The 24068-nt window shown below is 43.6% G+C and overlaps 2 protein-coding genes across 2 annotated transcripts; both read left to right on the forward strand.

Moving 5' to 3' along the window:
* The first annotated feature begins 3209 nt into the window (after positions 1–3209).
* rnf7 (ring finger protein 7) lies at positions 3210–6552 on the forward strand. The gene is made up of 3 exons (XM_086215667.1): positions 3210–3430; positions 3567–3614; positions 6051–6552. The coding sequence occupies exons 1-3, from the start codon at positions 3265–3267 to the stop codon at positions 6167–6169; spliced, it is 333 nt and encodes a 110-aa protein (XP_086071793.1). The 5' UTR covers positions 3210–3264; the 3' UTR covers positions 6170–6552.
* Positions 6553–7135: 583 nt separating this feature from the next.
* grk7b (G protein-coupled receptor kinase 7b) lies at positions 7136–16702 on the forward strand. Its single transcript, XM_086215666.1, has 4 exons — positions 7136–11601; positions 11684–12121; positions 13904–14175; positions 14916–16702. The coding sequence occupies exons 1-4, from the start codon at positions 11002–11004 to the stop codon at positions 15235–15237; spliced, it is 1632 nt and encodes a 543-aa protein (XP_086071792.1). The 5' UTR covers positions 7136–11001; the 3' UTR covers positions 15238–16702.
* Positions 16703–24068: the final 7366 nt, after the last annotated feature.

Here is a 24068-nt window from a genome sequence, read left to right on the forward strand (position 1 = left end):
CAGTGTATCAGCTGTGACCAGCTGGTGGCTACAGGAGGTAAACCTGATGCAGCAAACATCATTTGATTTCCATCAGTATTGAACTGTGTTGCCTTCATGTGATGTATAGCGACCTAAGAGTATTCGCTAGGAGTGACATTTGCACCACAGTTCACACATTAGCCTGTTCTTTTACAATGTCAGGTTTCATCGCCATCTTGCTCTAAAAAAGCAGCAACACGCTGTGATGCGCGCTGAGGTGCTCATTTCCAGGAGCCGGACGTTAGCTTTGGTGAAGGTATTTGCTCTCTGGGTGCTTCCAAGATAATGAGGGAGAATGAGGCAGAACTATAAAACTGATTTAGAAAAAGATTCGAATCATGTGTACAGGCGTGATTAGAAGCTCGTCTTTCATAAAACGTGTGCAGCTGGCAAAAGATTGCATTTTTTTCCCATCTATTTGCTTCGTGCCAGAGTCTGCTAGGGGCCTCTGTGGTTGTTATGCTGATGTTAAATCAAAAACTCCTCTGTCGGGACGAAAAAAGTTAATAAAATGGTCCCTCTGGTAATGTTCTGTGTGAGGATCCTGCTGGTTGAGTATTGTTGAGGAAATCTGAGGCACTCAGAAGGGCAATAAATTGAAATATCTCCTGGCTTTTCAGTCGTGGAAACATAAAAACAAGCCTTTGAATGGGCACTGCTTGCTTTTAACATTCATCAGCCTCCCGGCTGCCTGATACTGATTCAACAACGTCCACTCTTGCTTGTAATTGAGACGGTGCCAGACAGGAGCTGCTGAAGATATGAAAGAGGAAATATTTAATTTTAAACTAAATATCTCTTGTTTCATATTTCTTGTAGTTTAATGAGAACAAGTGAACAAGTGTTCATTATTTTTGGAGAGAAAAGGACATGTTTGTGACCACGAGGTCACAAAGAAACACGGACATAAGGTCCCTCACGCCGTGAAAATCAAGTTGGGATGGTTTATCACATCAAACGTCACAGTCACAATTTGGTTTGGTCTTTAGGCTACACTCACAGTTTGGCTGAGAAATGAACCTTCAAATTAAGGTGAAACATTATGGCGAGTAAAGTCCGGAATTCAAAACAGTCGAGGAAAAGTGCAAAATCTCAGGAGACAAGAGTAAATCACAAAAGCCTATCTGGGGTAATGGGGTATTATAAGGGGCTCACTCTGGGTCTCCAGTCCTAAACAAAGGGTTCCCCTTGCAGCTGCGGTACTACCATGGCAGGACCAGACCTCACATGTTGAGCTGCAGGTTTAGGGCCGCCTATATGGAACAATCAGATCTCGTTCCTGGAGGATCTCCTGGAATGTTCTGAATGGATTTAGCAAAGAAAGCAATGAGAGGCTTTTGAAGACAAACAAAACTACTAAACTTTCCCTAACAGCCATCAATATGCAAGATATAGATTCTCCATAGAGGGAATTACTTGTCTTTATGGACTCTGAGTGAATGAAGCACTACAGCCTTGGACTTGTTCACTTTAGAAGATCTGCACGTCAGTCCGCCTCCCTGAGGACTCAAGACTTTATTTATTTTTTAAAAATCTTGTGCAAGCCAGACCTTTGACAACCAAAACTGTTTTTTTAGTTCATCCTCGAAACCCAGAGGACTTTTTCAGCCGTTTCTGAAATTCACTTCAGGCATTCCAGAGATACTACATCAACAAAAATTGAGGGGGATGCACAGACAACTGGAAAACATAACAACTGCAGCCTGCGACTTTTGTCAGCAACTTTAGGGACTCTGTGACTGTTTAACTTTACCACATTTACATTTAATTCATTAGCAGATGAACCAATAACGCTAATGTTGACTTACCATCATTAGCATATACATTAGGCGACCAATTACTTGAATGACAAACACAACTGTGAAAATAGTCACAGTCCACGATGTTTAGCGAGCTCTTCTCCCTGGCTTTGGCCTGCAATATGGATTTATAGTCCTCATATCTGTTTATCCTTATGGTTCTGCTTGAGTGACTTGTGTGGTTCTGGGCTTCCCCGTGTTTGGGACTGGTCATCTGGTTCCAACGCTGTCCTGCAACTGCATGAGAAGGAGAGTTGTACTGCACTTAGAAGCTCTGTGCCTAGACTGGATGCTATCCATCGCTAGTGTTATTTATCCAGGACTGATATCAATTCCACTGATTGAGCCTTGGGGTAACAAAATATGCTCAAGTTAATTTTTTCCTGGGTCGTCTGTGTGGAAAAATGTGAGTATCAGACGTCCCTGAGGATACGTTGCTTGAGAGGAATGGTCCAACATTAGCTTCAGTGATACCTGAGTCAAAGAAACGCTCAACATCTGCCGTCACATTCACTCATAGCATGAGAGTGAACAGATTCTGGACCTAAGGGGGGCAGTAGCAAAACTGATAGGACACAGATACAGAAAATGACTCTTAAGTGTGTGGTCTCATTTCGGGTGTCCGTGCCAAAAAATCTTGTCTCCGAATGCTGTTTGATCGGGTGCGACTGAGGAACACACACCCAGGAGCCTCCTAAATTATTTGAGCTATCTGGAAAAACTTCAGGTCAAAACAAAGCAATGACAGGAGGGATACTCAGTCGATTATGACACACCGGAAGCAAATAGACCCTAATACACAAGCTATTTTTGAGCAAATTCCCTAATTTTCCAATAATTCTTCGAGCTTTTCCCACTCAATATTTCAATATTTACAGCTTTCACCTCATTTGATAAGGACCAAATTTTCTTCAGGTAATATTACTAAACAAATTAATCCAATTAAATGTTGCTGATGGAATAAAAGCCATGTTGTACAGAAACAAAGCCCTTGTTCTTTAGTTTACACCCCTAATGATGGAAAATTGACTTTTACCTAATCTAAGTTGATTTGGGTCAAGGGGCAAAACTGTGGGAGGGAAAGTAACAAAGGATGGGATAGTGTGAAAAAATACTTAAAAGTATTTGGAGGTTATTGGTATAAATGAACCTGGAAAAGACTCTTTATTAAACGGACTCATATGATACCATTGTTGACCTTGAATACTAAAATAACGACTTCTTCTGTATTATCTAGTGCTTGAAATTTCATTTCACTATATAGTTCGAAATTATGAATTTTGACATCTATGAAGTCAAACCCTGTAAAACAGCGCCCTCTCCTGTAGCAATTGGGAAACGGCGCTTGCCAAACCAGCTAGCATTGGGGCTAGCATTCCCTCGCTGTCACGTCCATTTTGTTTAGCCTAGCTTAGCTATCCTGGCTAACGTTACCTGAGCAGAGATGGATGACGGTGACGAGCCGGGTATAGTCCTCTCACACAACACGTCCTCGGGCTCTAAGTCAGGCGGGGACAAGATGTTTTCCCTGAAGAAGTGGAATGCTGTAGCAATGTGGAGCTGGGACGTCGAATGTGATACTTGTGCCATTTGTCGGGTACAAGTGATGGGTGAGTGGCGGCGTTAGTCAGCTAGCTCAGCTCGGCTAACCGCTAGTGTAGCACAATGGCTAATACTTAAAACTCGGCACTAATGCCTTGAATTTAAGGTGACATGCCGTCCTAACAGCCTCTTTTTGGTTGACAGATGCGTGTCTGCGATGCCAGGCGGAGAACAAACAGGAGGACTGTGTCGGTAAGACAGTGTCGGCATTAAAACTCTTAAACTGATAGTGATTTGACGCCACCGAGCTCAAGTCTCTTATGGCTGTCACAGAATCCCAGCTAAACCGGCTAATCACAGGGGAAGGTTGCTCTTTATTCCTCCCTTACAGTTTCATTGCAGTAAAAGGAATACTTATAACAATATTCCTTCATGAAAGCACAATTTTTGACGATTTAACGTGTGGAAATCATCTGCTCACAGATGTATTTATAAATAAAAGACGTGCTAAAAGCGAAGAGTTCTTTCTGCTCTCCAGACATTGTACAACGAGCACAATGTGACAGTTATTCTTACTGATTCACTGTGTTTCTGCTGGAGGCTTACGTGAGGAGGTCTGAATTTTTGACTGTTGAAAAGATCAAATTGAACTCGCACCACTTTCTGGGGAGTGGCGAGAGATCCCTCATAATTTTCTGACATTTGAACACTAAATAATCAATTGGAAATTTATCAAACATGGTAACAATTTCGCAGCTGCAGTTCCTGTTAATTATGCAACTTCAGTTCTCACTTCTTGGGGATGCTGACTCATCTTGTTCTTAATGCAGGGTGCTCAACCTGCATGGTATCACCGTTAGTTAAATCGATTATTAGCTGTGATGGTTCTGTGGGACTTTGATCAATGTAATATACAGATTGCCAAAGTACAGATTCTTACACATTCAAAAAAACAAAAACGAGCATTCATTTCTATTTGCATGCTTCTGTGCTGTCTAACTCAGAAAAAAGTCATCATTGTGGGAAGCAAATAAAGGACACACAGATGCATTGAAGCTCCTCCACCAATAAACAAGTGCACGTGATGAAGGAGGGGACAAGGAGCAGTCAGCTCATGGTGCTTCGACATTGTCTTTTGTTTGCATTGAGAATAACACACAGGTTTCTTGCTTGGTTTGTGCTTGTATGTGACAGAGCGCCAAGATGAGACACAGACTTTTAAGTCCCAGTTCCTTTTTTCCTGAAAGAAATCCCTTCAGTTTTTGACTTCATTTAACTGGTGGACAATGCGGAACATTCAGCAGCTGCTTTTTTTTCGATGGACCCTGTTCCATGATGTTATTCAGCTATCAAATGTTTTTTAATCTGGGTACATGTGGTATTCAAACCACAACATTTTTAAAGATAAGAACTTAAGGAAATATGCGCTGCATGAATAACAGAGGACAGAAAACACTTGTTGCACGCCAGTAGGTTACAAGGAGGAGCGCTGATGTAAAGCTCCCAGTGGATTCAAGATTATCGCAGTCCTAAAGATTTGACTTGGACCAGTTCAGAGGGACCGCAGCACCAGTGGTATTCAAGTCTTTCCTTCAAAATGTGGTGGTCTAAGCAGCTGCCAGGTCCAGTAACACTAAAACAGAGTCCTGATTAGATGAGATTTACCGTGAGGAAACCTAATACAGAGTGAAGAAGTTCAAAAATATTCAGCTAGAAATGTGACTATTTTACCAGTGAATGGCAGATTTGAAATTGATTTGTAGTTATCCAGTACAGATCGATCCACAAAAGGTTTTTTGTGTGTGTGTGTGAGAGAGAGAGAGAGAGACTTGATTACTGCTGTTTCAAGGCTTTGTGGGGAAAGCCCTGAAAGCATTGAACTATTGATAGTCTGCAAAACATCTGCTGCCAGGCAGCTGAGACCATCCACTTAAAGAAATCTCAGGGTAACGAGGCGAGGCAGCTCATGGGAGGAATAACTATTTCCTCCAGAGTTATGAGGTTTATGGCATCAAAATGATGCATCTTTGCCCGATTAGTTGTGGTTGATCTACAAAGGCGTGTTCTGTAAATGGAGGATGGAATCATTGATGTTTGGCCCAGTGTTTCTGTTAAAGGTCATTGCAAGATTATCTAGAGTTCCATTTCAGAGGCAGTGATACTTGAGGACTGATGAGTTTATCCACACTGGCAGTGAATCATGTAGATTTGGATTTGATTCATGACATTTTCTGTCTCCTAATAGTTACTTTGCACCCCTGGCTGGTTGCTGTTGCACATTGAAATTCATAACATTGGTCCAAGAAACACTCAACATAGTGCAGTCCTGTTGATAGGAGCGCGGGATGGATACAAATACAATGATCAGAACCTTAAATGCGTAAGTTATCTGTTGTCGATAAATCAGTTTCATAGTAGCCTGCAGCGTAACAGATGGAATCACCGATTCGCTACGTTCAGCCTTTAGCTCCCACCTCCTCTTCCTGTCTCAGTGCCTCTCATTGTTCCACATCTGCTCAGCAGCGCATCTGTTCGATTGTCACTGATACCTGATCCAGCTGTTTGAGTCAGTGTCAGACCCACCGTTCAGCTTAATTCCTCGTTAACATAAATGTGTTCTTTTCTGTCATTGCATTGTCTCTCTCTCTCGCAGAGTCTCTCAACTTTTATTTTCTCTCTGTGTTTCAGTGGTGTGGGGAGAGTGCAACCACTCCTTCCACAACTGCTGCATGTCTCTTTGGGTGAAGCAGAACAATCGCTGTCCCCTCTGCCAGCAGGACTGGGTGGTGCAGAGAATCGGCAAATAAGCTCAACCTCCAGGCGGCGCGATTGTCAGACTTCTTTATGTTTGCACCCACAAGTGGTGACAGACTTGACGGTGATCATTGCAATGCCCTTTGCTGAGCCGCTGCCTACAACTCTGCCCCTGCATATGATTGCATGTTCAGTTCTCCCTAGTGTCCAAGGCAGACGATGGGCAAATTTAAAGCTGTGCAGACTCAATGGTCACCAGTAGATCTGGCCTGGAACGATGAAGAGTTGTGAAGAGACGGATGAACCTCGTTGCAGTGTTTGGTCATATGTTAGCTTTACATTATTTTTGTGGTGGTGTTTGGCACATCTTGAATATGTGACTGTCTTTTTAAAAATAAATGATTGTGTATAGCTGTCAAAAAAGAAAAAAAATTCATTGGCATGTTGACCCAGCCTTTTTTTTTTTTTTTCCTATGTTCAACAGATGTGCCCCAAAATCTAATGGGTCCTTCCTTTGCCCATGTTACACCCCTCTACCAGGTCCGGTGAAGTTCAGCCTCCCAAGTTTTTGCAAAATCCTGCTAACAGGCAGACCAACGCCTCTTAATGCATCAGTCTGTCAACCAAATTACCTGATTGTTCAATTTCAAGATATATGAAGCTTGTAGTGAGCAGATTTGATGCGCTCAACACAGCCTCTGCGGCCTCTTTTATGACAAGCACAGGTCTCTCCAGTGTTCGCCGCGTGAAAGCCAGACAAAGGACAGCAGAGGGTAACTCGGTTTATTGAGAGATGATGAGTCTGACGCACAATTTGCAGAGGTTAAGAGAGGCTAATAGTGTAATAGAGGCTGATGAATTGGGTCAGATGAACAGGGAAGCTCGCCACCTTGTTGCCTCATAAGATAATGACAATTACATTTATGAGGGAGGACATGGAGGAATTAGAAAAGGAAGAGAGGGCAATGATGAGGGGAGCCAACATTGAAGGACAGGCAGGCATCCAGAGGAGGGGGGAGGCTTTCCAAATGGAGAAGGGGGGGGGGGGGGGCGGGTTCACTTGAGCACTAATGGCAAATTTAAAGAGCAGAAGGGCCTTGAACGCTGAAAAGATGCCATGTGTGAAGAAAGGAAGCTTTCAACGACAAAAAATATGGCTCGCGTCAAGACGGGAAGGCCTTCGTGACAGATGGCAATGACAAGAAAGACATACAATCAGGAGAAGACAGACATCCAGATGATGAGGGAGGCTTTAGGGTTGGAAAAGGAGAACTTTCTCCAGAGAACTCTGAGGAACATCTTTGATGCTAAAGATGACGCTATGGGTAGGGACAGGGAAAAAGAAGAAATGGCAAAGATGAGGCAGGCATCCAGACGGTGACGGAAGCTTTCCAACTGGAGGAGGATGAGATGGTAAAAGACAGAAAAACCTCAATAAAAACGAAAGGCAAGGTTAAAGAGGAGGGAAAAAAAAAACTTGAGTTAACATTTAAAACAGCTGATTTACCTGGAGTGCAAAATTAAAGAAAGAAAATAAAAGTAAAGTTTATTTTTAAAGCGTATTTAAAAGTTTACACTGACCAAAGTGCTGTACATAGCACAGTTAAATCAGTGAAGAGAAAATTGAATGAAAGAAAAATAGATTGAGAATATGTCTGAATGGTTTTTTCAGAGTTTAAACTGAATGCATCAACAACAGCTCCACTTTCTGAACCACCTTTTACAAACTGACTCAAAAAAGGAGAGATAAATGCTGAATGAAGCCAAGTAGGACGGGCACAAAGACGAACTTTAGTTTTAAATCTAGAAAAGGCTGACACATCGGGCTGAAGTCATGTCTTCTGCTGTGATTACAACTGCACACAGGAGGCATTCATTATTTCATGTCTCAATATTTTAGCATCTTAAGTGCAGCAGGGGAAAAAAAAAAAAAGAGTAAATGGATTTTCAGTAAAGTAAATAAAGTTTCACGGCCCTTTCTCATCTTAATTGCCCTCAAAGCCACTCTGCTACCCAGGCTGCCTCATTCTGATGTCCTATCTCAGCAATTCAAGCAATGATGGCAACAGAAGACAGGAAGGAAAAAAAAAAAAAAACGCCAAAAGATACAACAAGAAAAAACGACTGAACTGGTCTTAACTGATGCTAGCTGACATTTTACAAGGGCTAACACGCTGCAAATAAAAGCTATTCAAACATGAAAAAGCGTACGTATACGGAAGAAGAGAGGAGGGAGTTGTTCTTTTTCCATCATGCACTCTGAGAAAAAAGTCGAAACACAATGTCGAGAATAAAGTCAACCTTTTGAGGCTGTAACAAGTGCATGTGACTGCTTCTACAAAACTATACTTCGGACTCCACTTCAGTCACAGAGAAATACTTTCTCTTTGAGCTCACAAACACACTGTAGTTATCAGTATAAGGACTCGGAAGAGACTGTGCCGAAAACTGCGACTGTTCTGAATAATAAAGCACACAAGCTTGGAAGACAACTCAAGATGTTGTATGTCAACTTTTTTCTCAAAGTGCGGGATGAAAAAAATCCAACTCATTTTTTTTTCTTCTCATGGGTGGCTCTAATACTCTTCCATACACGTATTTAATTTGTCCTTCTGGAACTTTCAAAAACAATCAAGGAGCCATTACCACATGCACCATGGACCTGTAGTATATATACTATATTATAGTATATACTATATGACTCAGAGTCAAGCTCAGCCTTCATCAACTTCTACAGTTTACTCATTACCTTCATCTCGTCACCTGTCACTGGTAAAACTCCACACAGCCAGAAAATCCCAAGGAAACAGTTTAAAAGCATCCTGAAACCTGAGTTGTCTGGGCTCTGACGGAAGATCAAGACATCAAGCGAAAGTAGGGGATGTAGTGATACAGAGTACTGCATCAGGGAAGTACTTTACAACCTCCCCCCTGAGCTGCGGTGCATGTGTTAATGTACTTTAATTACAATACACCATAAGGTCTCAGGTGTCATCGACTGAGCACTGTTTAACTTTTTAGCATGTGTGTGTGTGTGTGTGTGTGTGTGTGTGTGTGTTGTGAGTGAATAAAAGCAATCGACTGCACAGCGTTGGACGTCAGTGACACAAAAACAGAAATCTAAGCTGCAGGCCGGTGTTGGTTTCTCCGACTGTATCCAGTTTGATTTAATTAGCTGCTACTTATTGCATTCTTTGTGAGCGGTGTAATATGACTGACAGTTGGTGAGGCAGCGGCGGCTGCCTGGACGGGACCCAAGTCCATCTCTGCTGCTGGTGTGGCTCCCAGACTCAATGACCTGCCTCGTCCAGTCTGTCACTCTGCGTGTGTGTGTGTGTGTGTGTGTGTGTGTGTGTGTGTGTGTGTGTGTGTCAGTAAGTATCAGTCTGGTTTGTCTCCACTTTAAAGGACACAGACCAGACTTGTTAATTGGGGACAGAAGCCACGCCTGTCCCCATTCCGTAAAAGACTGATTTTTGTTTGGTTAAGCTCAGGTCAGTATTGATGAGATGACATCTCAGCAACTATGTTACTGCTGGCGCAGCGACAATGGTTGACAGGATGACACAAGATCCGGTTTATTGAAATGCACGTTTTGTGTTGATGTCATTTGTTGCATTTATTTTACAAAATGGAAGACTGAATGAGCCTGATTGTTCAAGGGTGGCATGTGCAGAAAACACTTCTGTTTTAATCTTTGACAAATTTTGTAAAGAAAATAATAATTACATTTTACTCTTTGTGGATTTTCCAGCCTATTGTCATATTTTCTGAAGTATGGTTGAAAAAAAAAAATACTGATTACACCAGTAAACACAAGCAGGTTGCACCATGTCACTTCTCCATTCAAGATGCATTAGTTGAACCCTGTGGGCCTGGATTCAAATTCTGTTCGCAGCAGCAAATGAACTGCAGTACTTAGTTTACACTACAGAGCTGCAGGAAATATGTACGCAGATTTTAATGTTATTTTGTCCACATGCCTGCAAGTAGACGTTGTCATGTGGAGTAAATGTTCAAGTGCATAATATTACCTACTGCACATGTGTGACGCAGCCCGGAGTTCCATGATGCACGCAGCGCGAGATACTCCTGTCAGTCAGCCTAGCAGTCTGTACGAGACATGTATGTCATGTGTGTACAATAAACAGCACGTTAGAAATATGAAGTCGCCCACCTTGCGTTATTTGTGTGATGTGTGGCAAAATCTTGTTATAATCCCCTGGAGGAAATTATCAGTAACAGTAACTTTCGGGGGGCTTTTAACTCTTGTCGTTGAGGACTATTTTAAAAACTGCTGCAGCTTCTTATATAAGTTGTGCTCAGCTTCTGAATCCCTCAAATCAGAGTGTAAATCCCTCTCGCTGTCATTGATGTGCTGGGAAGAATAAAGTATTTGGGTGCTTTCAGGACAGAACCAGTGAATCCTGCACTCCACACCCTCTAACGAGTAATGTTCTTGGTCTTATGACAGTACTCTACTCTACGCTACTGTGCTCTCCCAGATTCTTGTTTATCTCCTAACAATCTATAATCATGCATAACGTGTTAAAGTCAGGATCTGCCACCTCATCATGTCATGCTGGCAGCTCACTTACTGCACACAGGCACTTTGCATCTCCTAAAATAGACAAGCCTAAAGCCTCTTAAGTTCAAACCTTATAAGTTGCTTTCCCTGAGTACTGTCTACAAGAAAGCGTGCGTAGTCACTTTGCTACCAACAAATCCCAGAGAATAGTGGCACTTCAGTGCTGTGAGAGACATGCCGCTGTTCAGGGTACTGGTGCCTGACGGGCTTGTGCCTGGAGCCTGCAGATGAGTCAGGTTTAGCATTTTAGTTGCTGGGGCCCAGCTGCCTACAGGTCGGCTGCAGGATACCTCCGATATGAGTGACCTGGTAGGGCTAGAAAACCTGGTGGCAAACACCGCCTACCTAAAGGCTCGGCGGATCGATGGAAATGTGCTGAAGCAGCAGAGACTCAACCTGACTCTGCCCAAACCTAAGAAGTGCTCAGCTCTGAGGGAGGCCGTGGGGAAGAAGTACGAATCGCTGTGTGAGCAACAGCCTATTGGATGGAAGTTGTTCCAGCAGTTTCTTCTCAACTCTAACCCACATTATGCAGCCGCTGCTGAGTTGCTACAGGAAGTAGGAGACTGGAGCTTTGCCAAAGACAAAACCAGAGCAAAGGCCAAACAGAGCATTCTTGCTAGGTTCTCTCAACCGGAATTCAAGAGTTTTCTGTCCTGTTTGACTGGGGATGCTGTTGAAACATGCAAGCATTTATCAGAGAAGAACTTCAATGAGGCGATGGTGAGCAAGATAAGAGAAGCCACGAGGGACTTCCTGAAGGGAAAACCGTTCTCCGAGTACCTGAGAAGCATATTCTTCTACCGGTTTCTGCAGTGGAAGGAATACGAGAAACAGAGGATCAGTGACAAATACTTTTATCAGTTTCGGACACTGGGGAAAGGTGGCTTTGGTGAGGTAGGTGTGAACAACATGAACTGCTTGACACATTAGGTGATGAAAGAAGTGTCACTAAATGAATCAGGATTTTGCTCCGCAGGTGTGTGCAGTGCAGGTGAAGCACACAGGACAGATGTATGCCTGCAAGAAGCTCGACAAGAGGCGCTTGAAGAAGAAAGGTGGTGAGCGGTTGGCCCTTCAGGAGAAGCACATCCTGGAGAAGGTCACCAGCCCTTTCATTGTAACCTTGGCATACGCTTATGACAACAAGACCCACCTGTGCTTGGTCATGGACCTCATGGAGGGAGGAGACCTCAGGTTCCACATCTACGACCTTGGAGAGCGGGGTCTCCGTATGGAACGCGTTATTTACTACACCGCCCAGATAACCATGGGCATCCTCCACCTGCACGCTATGAGCATTGTGTACCGTGATATGAAACCTGAGAACGTGCTGCTGGACAGTAACGGCCGGTGTCGGCTGTCAGACTTTGGATTGGCTGTCGAGCTGCCAAAGGGCAAAACTATCTGCCAGAAGGTTAGTGTGGTGACCTGTTCCTAGCTTAACCTACACTTCAGCGGCAGACGTTTGCACTGTCCTGCCCTTGGTAAAGCCTCTCTGTGGTTGGTGCTAAATGCTGAACACTATGTTCCTCCTGGGTGACTTTGCGGGGCTGCCTGATGGTTGTGTTGCGCTTATTGTACCCTCCATGGCCATCACTTCAAAAATATCAGTGGCGGATGATGCCAAAAGTTTGTCCTCATTTGTGCTTCCTCACTTTTTAACCCTTTTTCTTTTTGCTAACACTCAGAACATTTGTTGCTTCACTACACCAAGAAGATTACCAGGAATAGATACAGTATGACGGGTCTTAGTGCTGCTCTGACAGACAACACAAGAGGCCAGGACCCTGTGTGCCCCAATTTAATCGTATTAAAAGGTGCCTGACCTCATCCCCAGTTGGACACTGCATTGGCTGGGAGATGTTTCAGAGACCAGAGCCTGTTAGCACGATCTGGTTAATCTTTGTTTTACTAATACCAGATATGGCTTCCACGTGTCTGTGCAAGGAGATGAGTCAGGGGATTCACAGCAAGCCACCCCTCTCTGGAACAGGATTTCGAGTGGACGTTAAAGTCTTAACTGTCAGCTGACCGGCTTGATGTGATCTTACTTGACATCACATTTTGTTTCTCCACTTTGCTGTAATGTTTCATCATTTAAACTGCTAAAAAAAAAAAAAAAAAAAACAGGTTTGAGGGGCAGAATAAGAGCATGCAAGAAAGTTGAATGTTGCCTTCACACACCCAGGCACTCCACGCACTTTTTAAGCTCTATCCCTATTTTCCCATATGTTTTATATTTGTGTTGTAGGGACTGATGATGTTTCTGTTGAGAGGATTCATAGAAAAAGAATTTCATTAAACTGTGAGACAGATACTAACATAACATCTGTGGTGTTTCAATTGGAAGCAACTGTCTGCTCCGCAGGTTTTTTTCTGAGTTAAATTAATAAACCCTTTCAATGCAGCTTCTTGAAATTAAACGCACTGCTGGGCAACAGTGTTTTACTGCGTCTGTGAATATTCTCAGTCATCCAGGTCATGGGGACTGGACTTGTTTCAGGATGTTTTCGCATCTCATCCAGGAGGCTTCATCAGGTCTAGCGACTGGTCTATTTGAAATGCACTACTTAGAAAGTGGCGCCAAGTGTGATGAAACAAAATGGAAATTCACATCTATGAAATCAAGACTTTAAATTTCGATGGTACAAATACTCTTTTATACAAACTTTGGTTGCGCTGGGTTTATGGAAAATGGGCAAGCTGTCCCTGAATAGACTGACCTGACTTCACTCAAACTAGATTTTTCTGTTTGGTATGAAAAACTCCAACTTTGAGAAAAAAGAAGACCATATCGGTCTTTTTGTAGGTGAGTCATGGGTAATTTGTGCTTTACACAAAACAGTGTCTTGCAGTGTTTATAAAACTTATCTGCTTGTGTTTAAAACATTGGTTCCCAATTTTTTTTTAGTTCATGGAACCTCAAAATTAAGCACACACGTCTGCTGATTGTGCACTGCAGCTGTGTTTTTCTTTATTTGACATTTATATTTTTTTTCATCGTCTCGAAACCCCAAACTTTATAATAAGAGAAGGCAGCATTAAACGGATAAGAGATGAGCCAAAAAAAACAAAAAAAACACTAGAATTTAAAAAGCTTGAATATCACAACAAACATTCTGTGTTAAATCCCAGAGAGAAGTTAACACCCGCTTGACCCCATCTCTCTCTCTCTCTCTCTGTCTCTCTCTCTCAGGCTGGTACGACAGGCTACATGGCCCCTGAGATTCTGAAGCAGGAGTACTACAGCACGTCTGTGGACTGGTGGGCTCTGGGCTGCAGCATCTATGAGATGGTGGCGGCTCGTCTACCTTTCAAAGACTTCAGGGAAAAGGTGCAGAAGGAGGAGGTGACCCGCCGCACGCTGGAGGACGAGTGCAAGTTTTACCACAAACGCTTTGATGCTCCTACCAAAGACATCATCAGATGCTTTCTTAGAAAAAGAGTGGAGCAACGCCTCGGGTGCCAGTAAGAACATAAACTGAACTTTGATGCATTTAATGCTCTCACAAACCATGAAAGCATCCTCAAAACTGGAAAATTCAGAGGGTTATAAAATTGATTCATTTACAAATGAAGCACCATTTTCCTGAAATGCACTGATGAAAACACAAACTAAAGCACCAAAACGACCAACAATTATCACAAATTCTGCCCCCCCCCCCCCCCCCCACTGAATCCAGCAAAATCACAACCCCCAAATTAAAGCGCTCTACTCGAAAACTTCTAGCTTGCACCAAATATTGGAAGAGACCTCGGCCCAACTTGCACGCATCAACAAGAATGATGAATTGTTCCCACCCTGTAAAGTACCGGGAGAACGGGAGAGGTGTCAGTAACGCTTTGTAATCGAAGACGTCTTGGCGCTGCACAGTAGGAAAAGCACAGGTGTAAATAATAAAATGAGTGACGGCTCAGCCCCGTTTAGCTGCGGTCCTGCGGCTCCAGTCGAGGTGCTCTGGGACTCTTGAGTCGAACAGAAGCATGATAATGCTGTTAGTGTCGCCTGTGTTTTTCCCACTATTCCCACTGCAGATGATTAGATGCAATGACAGGTTGATTTTGTTATTTTGCTCATATTTTCAGATAATAGATGTCTTATTTCACATGGTCTGTTGTGATTAATTGCGTCATAAACTACCATCACTGTCTTTACCTGTCAGATTTTAGTTCCACCATTAAAGTTACTTTTTTCTTTTCCCTTCCAGAGGTGATGACCCACGGAAACACCTTTTTTTCGAGAGTATTAATTTCCATCGTCTGGAGGTGGGGCTTATAGAGCCACCCTGGGTGCCAAAGTCCAATGTGGTGTATGCTAAGAACACGAACGAGTTCAGGGACACCTCTGAGGTCGACGACATTGAGCTTGATGCCAAAGATGAGAAGTTCTTCAAGGAGTTCAGCACCGGCGCTGTCTCTGTCCAGTGGCAGAGGGAGATGATTGACAGTGGGTTGTTTGATGAGCTCAATGAAGCTGAGCTGAATGGCCACGAGGCTGCTTGGCAATCCAGGATGTGCATCATTTTGTAAGCTTCACATCTACAGTCGGAAATGGAATGTGTACCGAAACTGAAACCAATGCCTGTCAGTGAGGAGGAACCTCTTTTCAACAACTGTGTACCCTTCAGTTCACTTGATACCTTTTCTAGTAGTCTACATGTTCCTCTAGCCTCTTGAAGACCGATATTGTACCTTGGAGGGAACATTCTCAAAAGTGTTCCTGGAAGCACAGAACCTTTCTTATCTTCTACCTCCATTTTTGAGTGTAAAATCAACATCACTCCTCTTGAATACTTGAACATAAGCAAGTGTCCCTTAGTGTTGGAAAAGTGCCAATAGATCAACCTTAATTATCATTTTGCAACGGTTGTTTGACTTTTTTTCCCTTCCATTAAATGTATCTTCTTTTTTTTTTATACCGGGAACAATCATGTGGGAAGTGTTTGAGATCATGTTTAGATGCTGCCACCATCAAACATGATGCCACTGGTGTGTCCAGGTAAAATAAACCCATTGTTTTCAAAGGAATGCCTGGATGGAAACACATGCAGACATTGTACTGCCGCTTTATAGTTAGCCTACTATTCCCGGTGAGCGCCTTCATAGTTTCCATTACATCACTCTGCCAGTTTGGCCAGCCTAAGTGTTTACACGTGTTGGTAAACAAGCGACATAATGATACTGGCAGTGGAATTATGATCAGTATTTGCAGTAATGAGCCCCGCTGGTTTGAACCACCAAAGTGTCACGTATAGTAGATGCCATGAAGGCCTTTCGCTCATGCGACTAGATCCATCTCACGAGGCCTCAGGCTGAAGTAGCAGACGTTCTCCACTGAGTGCCGCCAGACACCCGTGAAGTGCGTTGGCCCTCCTGCCGAGGCGTTCATCATCTCCATTAGCCTGACTGTGCCGCTCTGGAATTTACAAGCGCCGGATGATTCCTTTAACAAGGGGATGCAGAGAAGCAAATTGTGGTGCTTTTACTCTTAAGAGCAGCACTTTGGCTTCAACAGCACTTCGTCTCACTTGATTACCCCCCAAAGAACCATTTAAGAAGTAATACATAAGTACTCACAACAACAGAGCTTGTTTACAATAGATGATCTGTTAAGCCTTCATAGATGGAGGCCAAAAGGATACTACTGCATGACATGGTAGTATTAATAAATACAGGGTGCCGCAGAGAAGCTTTAACTTGGGAAGCCTCTGTTTGGAGGTATTCTTTTGCCATGATGTTGTGGCGAGCAACAAAGGTCCTTGGCTTGACTTGAACTTCATCTTATTTTTGACTCAATTTAACTGAATTTACATGTTTTACTTTGTTACAGTCCTTCTGTCTGGACCTAAATGTCTGTGCCATTGAAGTAATGTAATACTTACATGTAATTCTATCCTTATTACCTCATCATTTCAATATAATTGACTCGATGTCACCATATGACGCTTCTTGTCTGATGCACTGACTGTTTTTTTTTTCCTAGTTTACCGTATGTTTGAGCAAGATGATACTGTTTCTATGCCAACTGAAAATAAAACCAATTATCTACGCTTGTACACTGATGATTTCCAAAGCGACGCCATTCAAAGTAACGGGTCAGCAGTTAAACCGTCACTCGCAGCTCATCTCAGGCCTGGGATCGTCATCAATCATCGTCTCTCTCTCTCTCTAAACAGCTTGTGTTTCTGTCTGTAAAACATTAATAAGCATGTCAGCTCAATATTTGAGTGTATCACCCTTCACTCAGCGTATCACTCCACAATGTCAAGCACATTTCACTAATGAGGGACACATAAACATATGTTGTGCTAATGCCTAAGAGGCGGTGACCTTACAGGGCTGAGAAGAGGCTCCCGTTCACGCTAGACAGTCATGAGATTAGAGGGTGGTTCAGCTGGAAATCCAAGACGCAACTTGATCATCACCGGCAGAGCGGGGGACTCCACGGCGGACGACGTGACGACAAGACAAACTCGGCAGAAGGTCTCCAGGAACATGTTTTTACCAGGCGCCGACAAGCCTCTGCCAGGGTTGAGTTCCCCTTGGCCTGTCATGGTTACTGCTACCTTCCAACACTCACACACACACACACACACACACACACACACACACACACACACACACACACACACACACACACACACACACACACAATACATTTTGATACCATATGACCGGCCTTTGGTCTCCATGGGGACTATAGGGGCACCAATAAGGTTTGTGTTTATACAGGAAACAGGTACATACACATTCAAATCAAAGAATCCTGATATACTGGTTACATTATGCAAGCAGACAGATGAACACGAAATGCAAATAAACACTTAGACCTTCACACACACACACACACACACACACACACACACACACACAAACACACAATCTTATTACCTCTGTAGCAGGCATGGGGTTTTAGAGATCAAAGCGGGACAGGGTGTAATTTGGTATCTGCGTTTGTTACATGCCCGTGCTCTGGATTCACATCAAAGGCATGTCCCACACTTCAGTTCTGCCCTGGCATCCTCTGGATGGTATCACACCCGTGATCCTGCTGCCTTTTCCCTTATTTGGCTCTGAGTGTGTGTGTGTGTGTGTGTGTGTGTGTGTGTGTGTGTGTGTGTGTGTGTGTGTGTGTGTGTGTGTAGTGGGGGGGGGTCCTTGCAAATTTGTGCTACTGCATGCATTTACATCAAGGTAAACATGAAAATTGCACTGATTGAAGGTGCGCATGTGAGGGTGTGTCTCTGAGAGAGTGTGAGGATCCAGGAGGTGAGAAAGTTGTTAAACAGTGGAGACAGAGAGGCCGTTATATGTGCAGGGAATGGGGGGGCGAGGGAGAGAGAGAGAGAGAGAGAGAGAGAGAGAGAGAGAGAGAGAGAAAACTCATAACCAGAATTTGAGGGAGGTCTTTGTTTATTTTTTCGGTTTAAAATCCTTTTTATGTATCATATTTAAGTGGAAGGTCGTAAGCCATGCGATCAAGGTTAATGAAGCACCAGATTAGTGCGTGGAAACAAATAGCATGAGTGTGGTTGTGTGGAGCGGGCGGGGTGACCCCACCACCTCTCAGGAAGTGTTTAGTTTTTGGTTAACGTTCAATTTTCTGAGCGTCATTGCTTGAATTCTTCACATTTCCACAAATAAGTGAATTCCTGCTGGGCGGTCCAACAGAAACAGTGTGTGTGTGTGTGTGTGTGTGTGTGTGTGTGTGAGAGTGAGTGTGCAGCGTGTGTGTGTGTGTGTGTGTGTGATATTCTTTCCACAACGGCCAGACCTCAGACCCTTCCACTGCCAGGGGCTGGACAACGTCATGGATAGAGCTCGCTTGATAGCACACACACACACACACACACACACACGCACACACGCACACACACACACACACACGCACGCGCGCGCACACACACACACGCGCACACACACACACACTAAAACACTCTTGTTCATGCCATTTAGACCCATATTCAACCTTCGATATCTTATTATTCTTTCTGCAAGAGAAGAATGTGGCCAGCAGAGCAAAATAATCCAGTTTGTTCTCTATGAGGTATCAGGTCTTCACAATCTGAGGTCCATGAAAAATAAAACTACTCATTAGAGCAGTTTTCCTTTAAGTTTTTGCAATGATCTCACTGTCAGATTCTTTTTATTTTTCATTAATAAATAGGAGTGGAATTTTAGGATTGTATGAGTAAATGGGACCTTTGCATGAGATTTCATCCATGTGTGAATGAGGCAACATTGAAAGTCGCTTTGAGCACCATGAACGTAGAAAGACGCAGTAAATCTTAGTCCATTTACCAACTAACAGACGTCCCTCATTTAGTCTACCAGTGCTGACATTGGTCTCGTCTTGCTAATAAAGCAATAAATCCATCCATTTTCTTCTGCTTACTCCTGTTAAGGGTCGTGGGGGGGCTGGAGCCTATCCCAGCGGCTATGGGCGAGAGGCGGGGTTCACCCTGGACAGGTTGCAGGGCCAACACATAGACAGACAACCATTCACACTCACATTCATACCTCCGGTCAATTTAGAGTATCAATCAGCCTCGTCCCCAATTGATGTCTTTGGACTGTGGGAGGAAGCCGGAGTACCAGAGAGAACCCACGCAGGAACAGGGAGAACATGGAGACTCACGCAGAAAGTTCCTGTGGCCGAACCAGGACTCTAACTCAGAACCCTCTTGCTGTGAGGTGACAGTGCTGACCACTGCACCACCATGCCGCCTTAAAGCATTAAATCTTTTTTACATATTTGTCTTTTGATGTTCCCAACAATCATTCACTCAACTGAAAGTTGTTTTTCTGTTCGGCTGTACTGTGATGGACGGCTACGTGTAGAGTAAATCTGAGCTAAAAAAGTCCGGGTCCTTGATTGTTTTAACTTCTGTTACACTCACATGGCACAAAATCTGGATTTTCAAAACAATGAGTTCACCTGGAAGTTGGTTCACAATTCCAATTGGTTCAGATCACAATGTCACCATCAATACACCGTACCAGAGTCTGTTGGCACTGCACTGGGAACTGGAGCGAGACCACCTCTTGAACCAGTTGTTTTGATGCATTCGAGTGAAACTGTTGTTTTCCCACCTGATAAGAGGAACCACATCAAGCGGACAATTCAGGGCTCAGCTGGACTAAGCAGCTAAGTGAGCACCTTGATTAAAACTGTCGCGACCAACCACCGAGCCAGTATCAGGTATATATTAGCTGTAAGTACCTACACTAATATGGCTATAGGCCTTTGAAGAACAAAATCAAGTTTGGCCCAAACCAAACAGTTCAAGACGCTTCTGCAGTTTACTCATTCCCTTCATCTGGTCACCTGTCGTTAGAAAAAAAAATCTCCCCCACAAGTAGAAAATCCCAAAGAAACAGCTTAAAAGCATCCTGAAACCTGAGTTGGCTGGCGTTTAAAGCTTTCTGATGTTCTTTGCCCCTCAGCTGGAGGCTGACTGAAGATCAACACATCAAACGAAGGGAGGGGGTGTAGCGATACAGAGTACTGTATCAGGGAAGTACTTTACAACCTTCCTCCTGAGCCACAGTGCATGTGTTAATGTACTTTAATTACAGTACACCGTGTGGTCTCAGGGGTCATCGACCTAGCATTTCTTGGCATGTGTTTGTGTGTATATCTCTGCCTTCTGACAGCCTGCGTGTGTGTGTGTGTGTGTGTGTGTGTGTGTGTGTGTGTGTCAGTGAATGAAAGGAGTGCTTAGAAGCAGGTATAAAAGCAAGTGACTGCACAGCGTTGGACGTCAGTGACACAAAAACAGAAATCTAAGCTGCAGGCCGGTGTTGGTTTCTCCGACTGTATCCAGTTTGATTTAATTAGCTGCTACTTATTGCATTCTTTGTGAGCGGTGTAATATGACTGACAGTTGGTGAGGCAGCGGCGGCTGCCTGGACGGGATCCAAGTCCATCTCTGCTACTGGTGTGGCTCCCAGACTCAATGACCTGCCTCGTCCAGTCTGTCACTCTGCCCTGTGTGCGCGGGCGTGTGTGTGTGTGCGCGCGCGCACGCGCGTGTGTGTGAATGGATGTGTGTCACATTGACAACAGGTTAAAAAAAAGTGCAGGGCAAAAAAAGACAACCTTCCCCCTCTGCTCAAATCATGACTAACTGATATGTCATTTCCTCACACATACTCCTCTCATCGTGACTAATTTGTTCCCCGTACACGGGGAGGAAGAGCTAAATTCTTGGTGGTAAGTTTTAAACTCTTAAAAGGACGTTGTGGAGCGAGCACGGATGTGCAGTTGTGAAGCGTGCCTGCAGGCTGGCGCCCTGTCTGTTTAACATGACGTCATGTTTTGGGTCAGAGTTTCCCAGGTGAGAGATGCAGCTGGAGGAGTTCAGGCAGCCAGGAAGTAACAGACTGCAAGGATGACAAGTGTTTAGTTGCTGTTTAAAAGGAGACAAGATAAGGAAAACATTTCCATGTGGGCGTCAGTTTTCATGCTGTTCATCACTTTTCGTTTTATCATTCTAATGTCTGCAGGAGACAAAAGTAAAATCTACTGGAACACATACACAACCCTGCTTCATTTTTGCAGGCAAAGCTTGTTTTGGAGAAAAGAGTGTTTGATAACTTGCAGGTATGCTGGCCTGCTCATCTGCTTCAATTCATTGTGCTAAGCTAACTACCAGTCTGTACTACACATACAGGTGAGAAAGCTATCTATTTATTTTCCTGGGAGCGAAAATGTTTTTTTTTCCCCAAAAAATGTGTGGGTATTTTAACCTCGGCAGGTAATTTGATGCCTGAACCTTCCAAGATCTTAACTATATTGACACATCATGAAATATGATTTTTGAAACAGTGAATGGCCCTTGAAGAGGCTGTTGTCAGCCTCTGCTGTGTGACGTTAAAATTTCATGGTCTGGTCTTCACAGTTCTCGGTGGGAGGGTCTGTGGAAGTCTGTCAAAGTCTGGCCTCCTGCTGGAGGTGTGTTAATAGAGTAGAATCCTGCTGGACTGACAGAAAACAAAGGGGATGGGTGGATGGATGATTCCATTTTCCCAGGATTTATATGATGATATATTGTGCTGCAGTCAACTGAAACTGTCGCTGAACAGGTTGTGTCCTACTAAGTTAAAGACTCCATTTGTTTGTGAGGGAGAAAAAAGGTCTGCCCATGTGAACTCCCACATGGAAAATACCGTTCTAAATACTCACGAGAACGCCTCGCTGGATTCTGCGTCCTCCAGGCTAATACATCTTGTTTTGACAAACAGGCTAATTTCGGGAGAACTAATTTAGGCTCTTTCTTGTCGCAGGGTATCTCTTGGCATTTAGAATCCAGCTGAGCTCAAGTTGCTGCTGGTTCAGTAATGGCGGTTATAACGCTGAGAATGCTTCCAGTGGTAACACGCCTCAAATCTAAAAATGCTCTGTAACCTTATCACCCTTATTTTTATCTCTGCTGAGTGACGTTTTATTCCCAAATATGATGGATTAATGGGCTGAGCTTTATCTCATGATCATGAGGATGTGGTCTATACTCTCTCTCTCTCTCTCTCTCTCTCTCTCTCTCTCTCTCTCGCTCTCTCTGTCTCACACACACACGCACACACACACACACACACACACACACACACACACACATACACACACACAGCCCCCAGATGTTTCTTGACATGCTCTGGTGTGACTCCAGCACCATGTCTTTATCCCGGCATGCACAGTTAACTCTCCAGCTCCTAAGCAACAGTGGTCCGACCATCATAGGACCAGAAGTATTCCTCCTATAAATACATCGACTGGTCCGACACGTAACGAGGATGCTTCCCGTCAGGGATGAACTTGTGCACACTCATGGTGTTTGTGGGTAATGAGGGGTTATTTATGGCGTTAGGGGTGGGATCACTTGAGGTTTCACCTCCAAAAGTGGTAGCTAAGATGTTAAAGTGTTGACCTGTGTGATCATCTGACTGATGATCATTTATTGCCTCATCAAAACTATTTACAGCAACATCACTGCATTAAGAGATCAGTAATGTGTGATGAGAGCATCGTTCTCATAACACTTAGAAACGCTGGCTGGAAAGACAAAATCAAAACATTGCTTTTTGCGATCAATTCTTTATTAATACGCTCACAAATCATCGGCTGCCATTGTTCCCCACTGCCTCTTCTTCTTTTTCTTCTCCTTTTTAAAAAGGTAAATAAATGAATTCCAATATGCACATTTTGAGACCATCAAGCTGTGAAGCATCGACTGTAAAAGTATTTCAGATGAAGGCAAACATTTCCAAACACTCAACACACATACAAGTGTTGCACACATGTAAATATAAACAGTCCAGCCTCCATGCTAGCATAGGCCTGCATACAGTAGATAGGAACACAGGGTGAGCAGAGCAGTGCACTACAAACACACCCTGCTAGTTTTATATGGTGTTTCATTAATTCATCTGTAAGCGCTTCATTCCTGCAGACACTTTTACCCTTCTTCATAATTCCTGATGATTCTGGGTAAAGACAGAATAGAGAACGCCATCAAACAGAGAAATCCATCGGTTTAATTTGATGACTTGCTGCAGTTTCCATGTCACTACTCATAATCTTCATCCTGTTTAAATCTTTACCGATCACATGATTTCCTTGGCTGTTTAAATGTTCCTGTTCTCTCCGAGGAGCTCCTCCTCAGTGGTCCTGCTGCAGGTGGCATCCAGCTTGAATTAAAGTTAAACTTCAATCACAAAGGTCATCTTTAGATCAGCACCGCCACAGGCGTTCAGATAACACTGTCCTTTCCAGGCATGTGGGGTTTAGGACTGCGCCCGACTCACTGACTTGGGTTTGGCTGTTTAGTAACATAATACTTGTCATCCTAAAACAAAATCAAGCAATTAATGCAGCTGAAAGATTCTCTTCTCATGGTGCGCTCTCTATCTCTTTCTCTCTCACACACACACACGCACACACACACACACAATGATAAGATGAAATAAAAACCACGGGTCGAGTCTCTGGTTGCAAGCATCCACTTTGGAACCGCAGTTTATAATGAAATGGAAAGAAACATTCTATTATTGATGGTAACAATCAGAGCAAACTGGAAAAACACAGGACGACTGCATCTCACGAGCAGGAAGGCAAGCTCATGCTAGAGGCCTCCAAGAGCAGGGAGAGCGAGTTAAACTAGAGTTCTCCTCCTCTACAAAGGAATTATCTGGTGTTTATCTACTACAGGAGACATACGCACTTGTGGTGACTTTCAGGACGAGGTGAACCGGGACAAAGTCTGACAGCCACCAGCTGGAAGGAAACATATCACCACCTGCTGCTACAGGGGCAACGCACATTGGTGAATAAAGTAAATTAAAAGACCTAACTGATCTAGAAC

The sequence above is a fragment of the Aulostomus chinensis genome, chromosome 10 (assembly GCF_037954235.1).
Source record: "Aulostomus chinensis isolate RoL2024-O1b breed Wild chromosome 10, RoL_Achi_v1.0, whole genome shotgun sequence".
NCBI classification, from domain to species: Eukaryota; Metazoa; Chordata; class Actinopteri; order Syngnathiformes; family Aulostomidae; genus Aulostomus; species Aulostomus chinensis.

Excerpts from the sequence above, each read along its gene's own strand:
- grk7b (XM_086215666.1), top strand. The coding sequence starts at position 11,002 with ATGAGTGACCTGGTAGGGCTAGAAAACCTGGTGGCAAACACCGCCTAC. Across the intron at positions 11,602-11,683 it reads GGAAAGGTGGCTTTGGTGAG|GTGTGTGCAGTGCAGGTGAA; the intron begins GTAGGTGTGAAC and ends TTTGCTCCGCAG. Across the intron at positions 14,176-14,915 it reads GAGCAACGCCTCGGGTGCCA|AGGTGATGACCCACGGAAAC; the intron begins GTAAGAACATAA and ends TTTCCCTTCCAG.
- rnf7 (XM_086215667.1), top strand. The coding sequence starts at position 3,265 with ATGGATGACGGTGACGAGCCGGGTATAGTCCTCTCACACAACACGTCC. Across the intron at positions 3,431-3,566 it reads TTGTCGGGTACAAGTGATGG|ATGCGTGTCTGCGATGCCAG; the intron begins GTGAGTGGCGGC and ends TTTGGTTGACAG. Across the intron at positions 3,615-6,050 it reads CAAACAGGAGGACTGTGTCG|TGGTGTGGGGAGAGTGCAAC; the intron begins GTAAGACAGTGT and ends TCTGTGTTTCAG.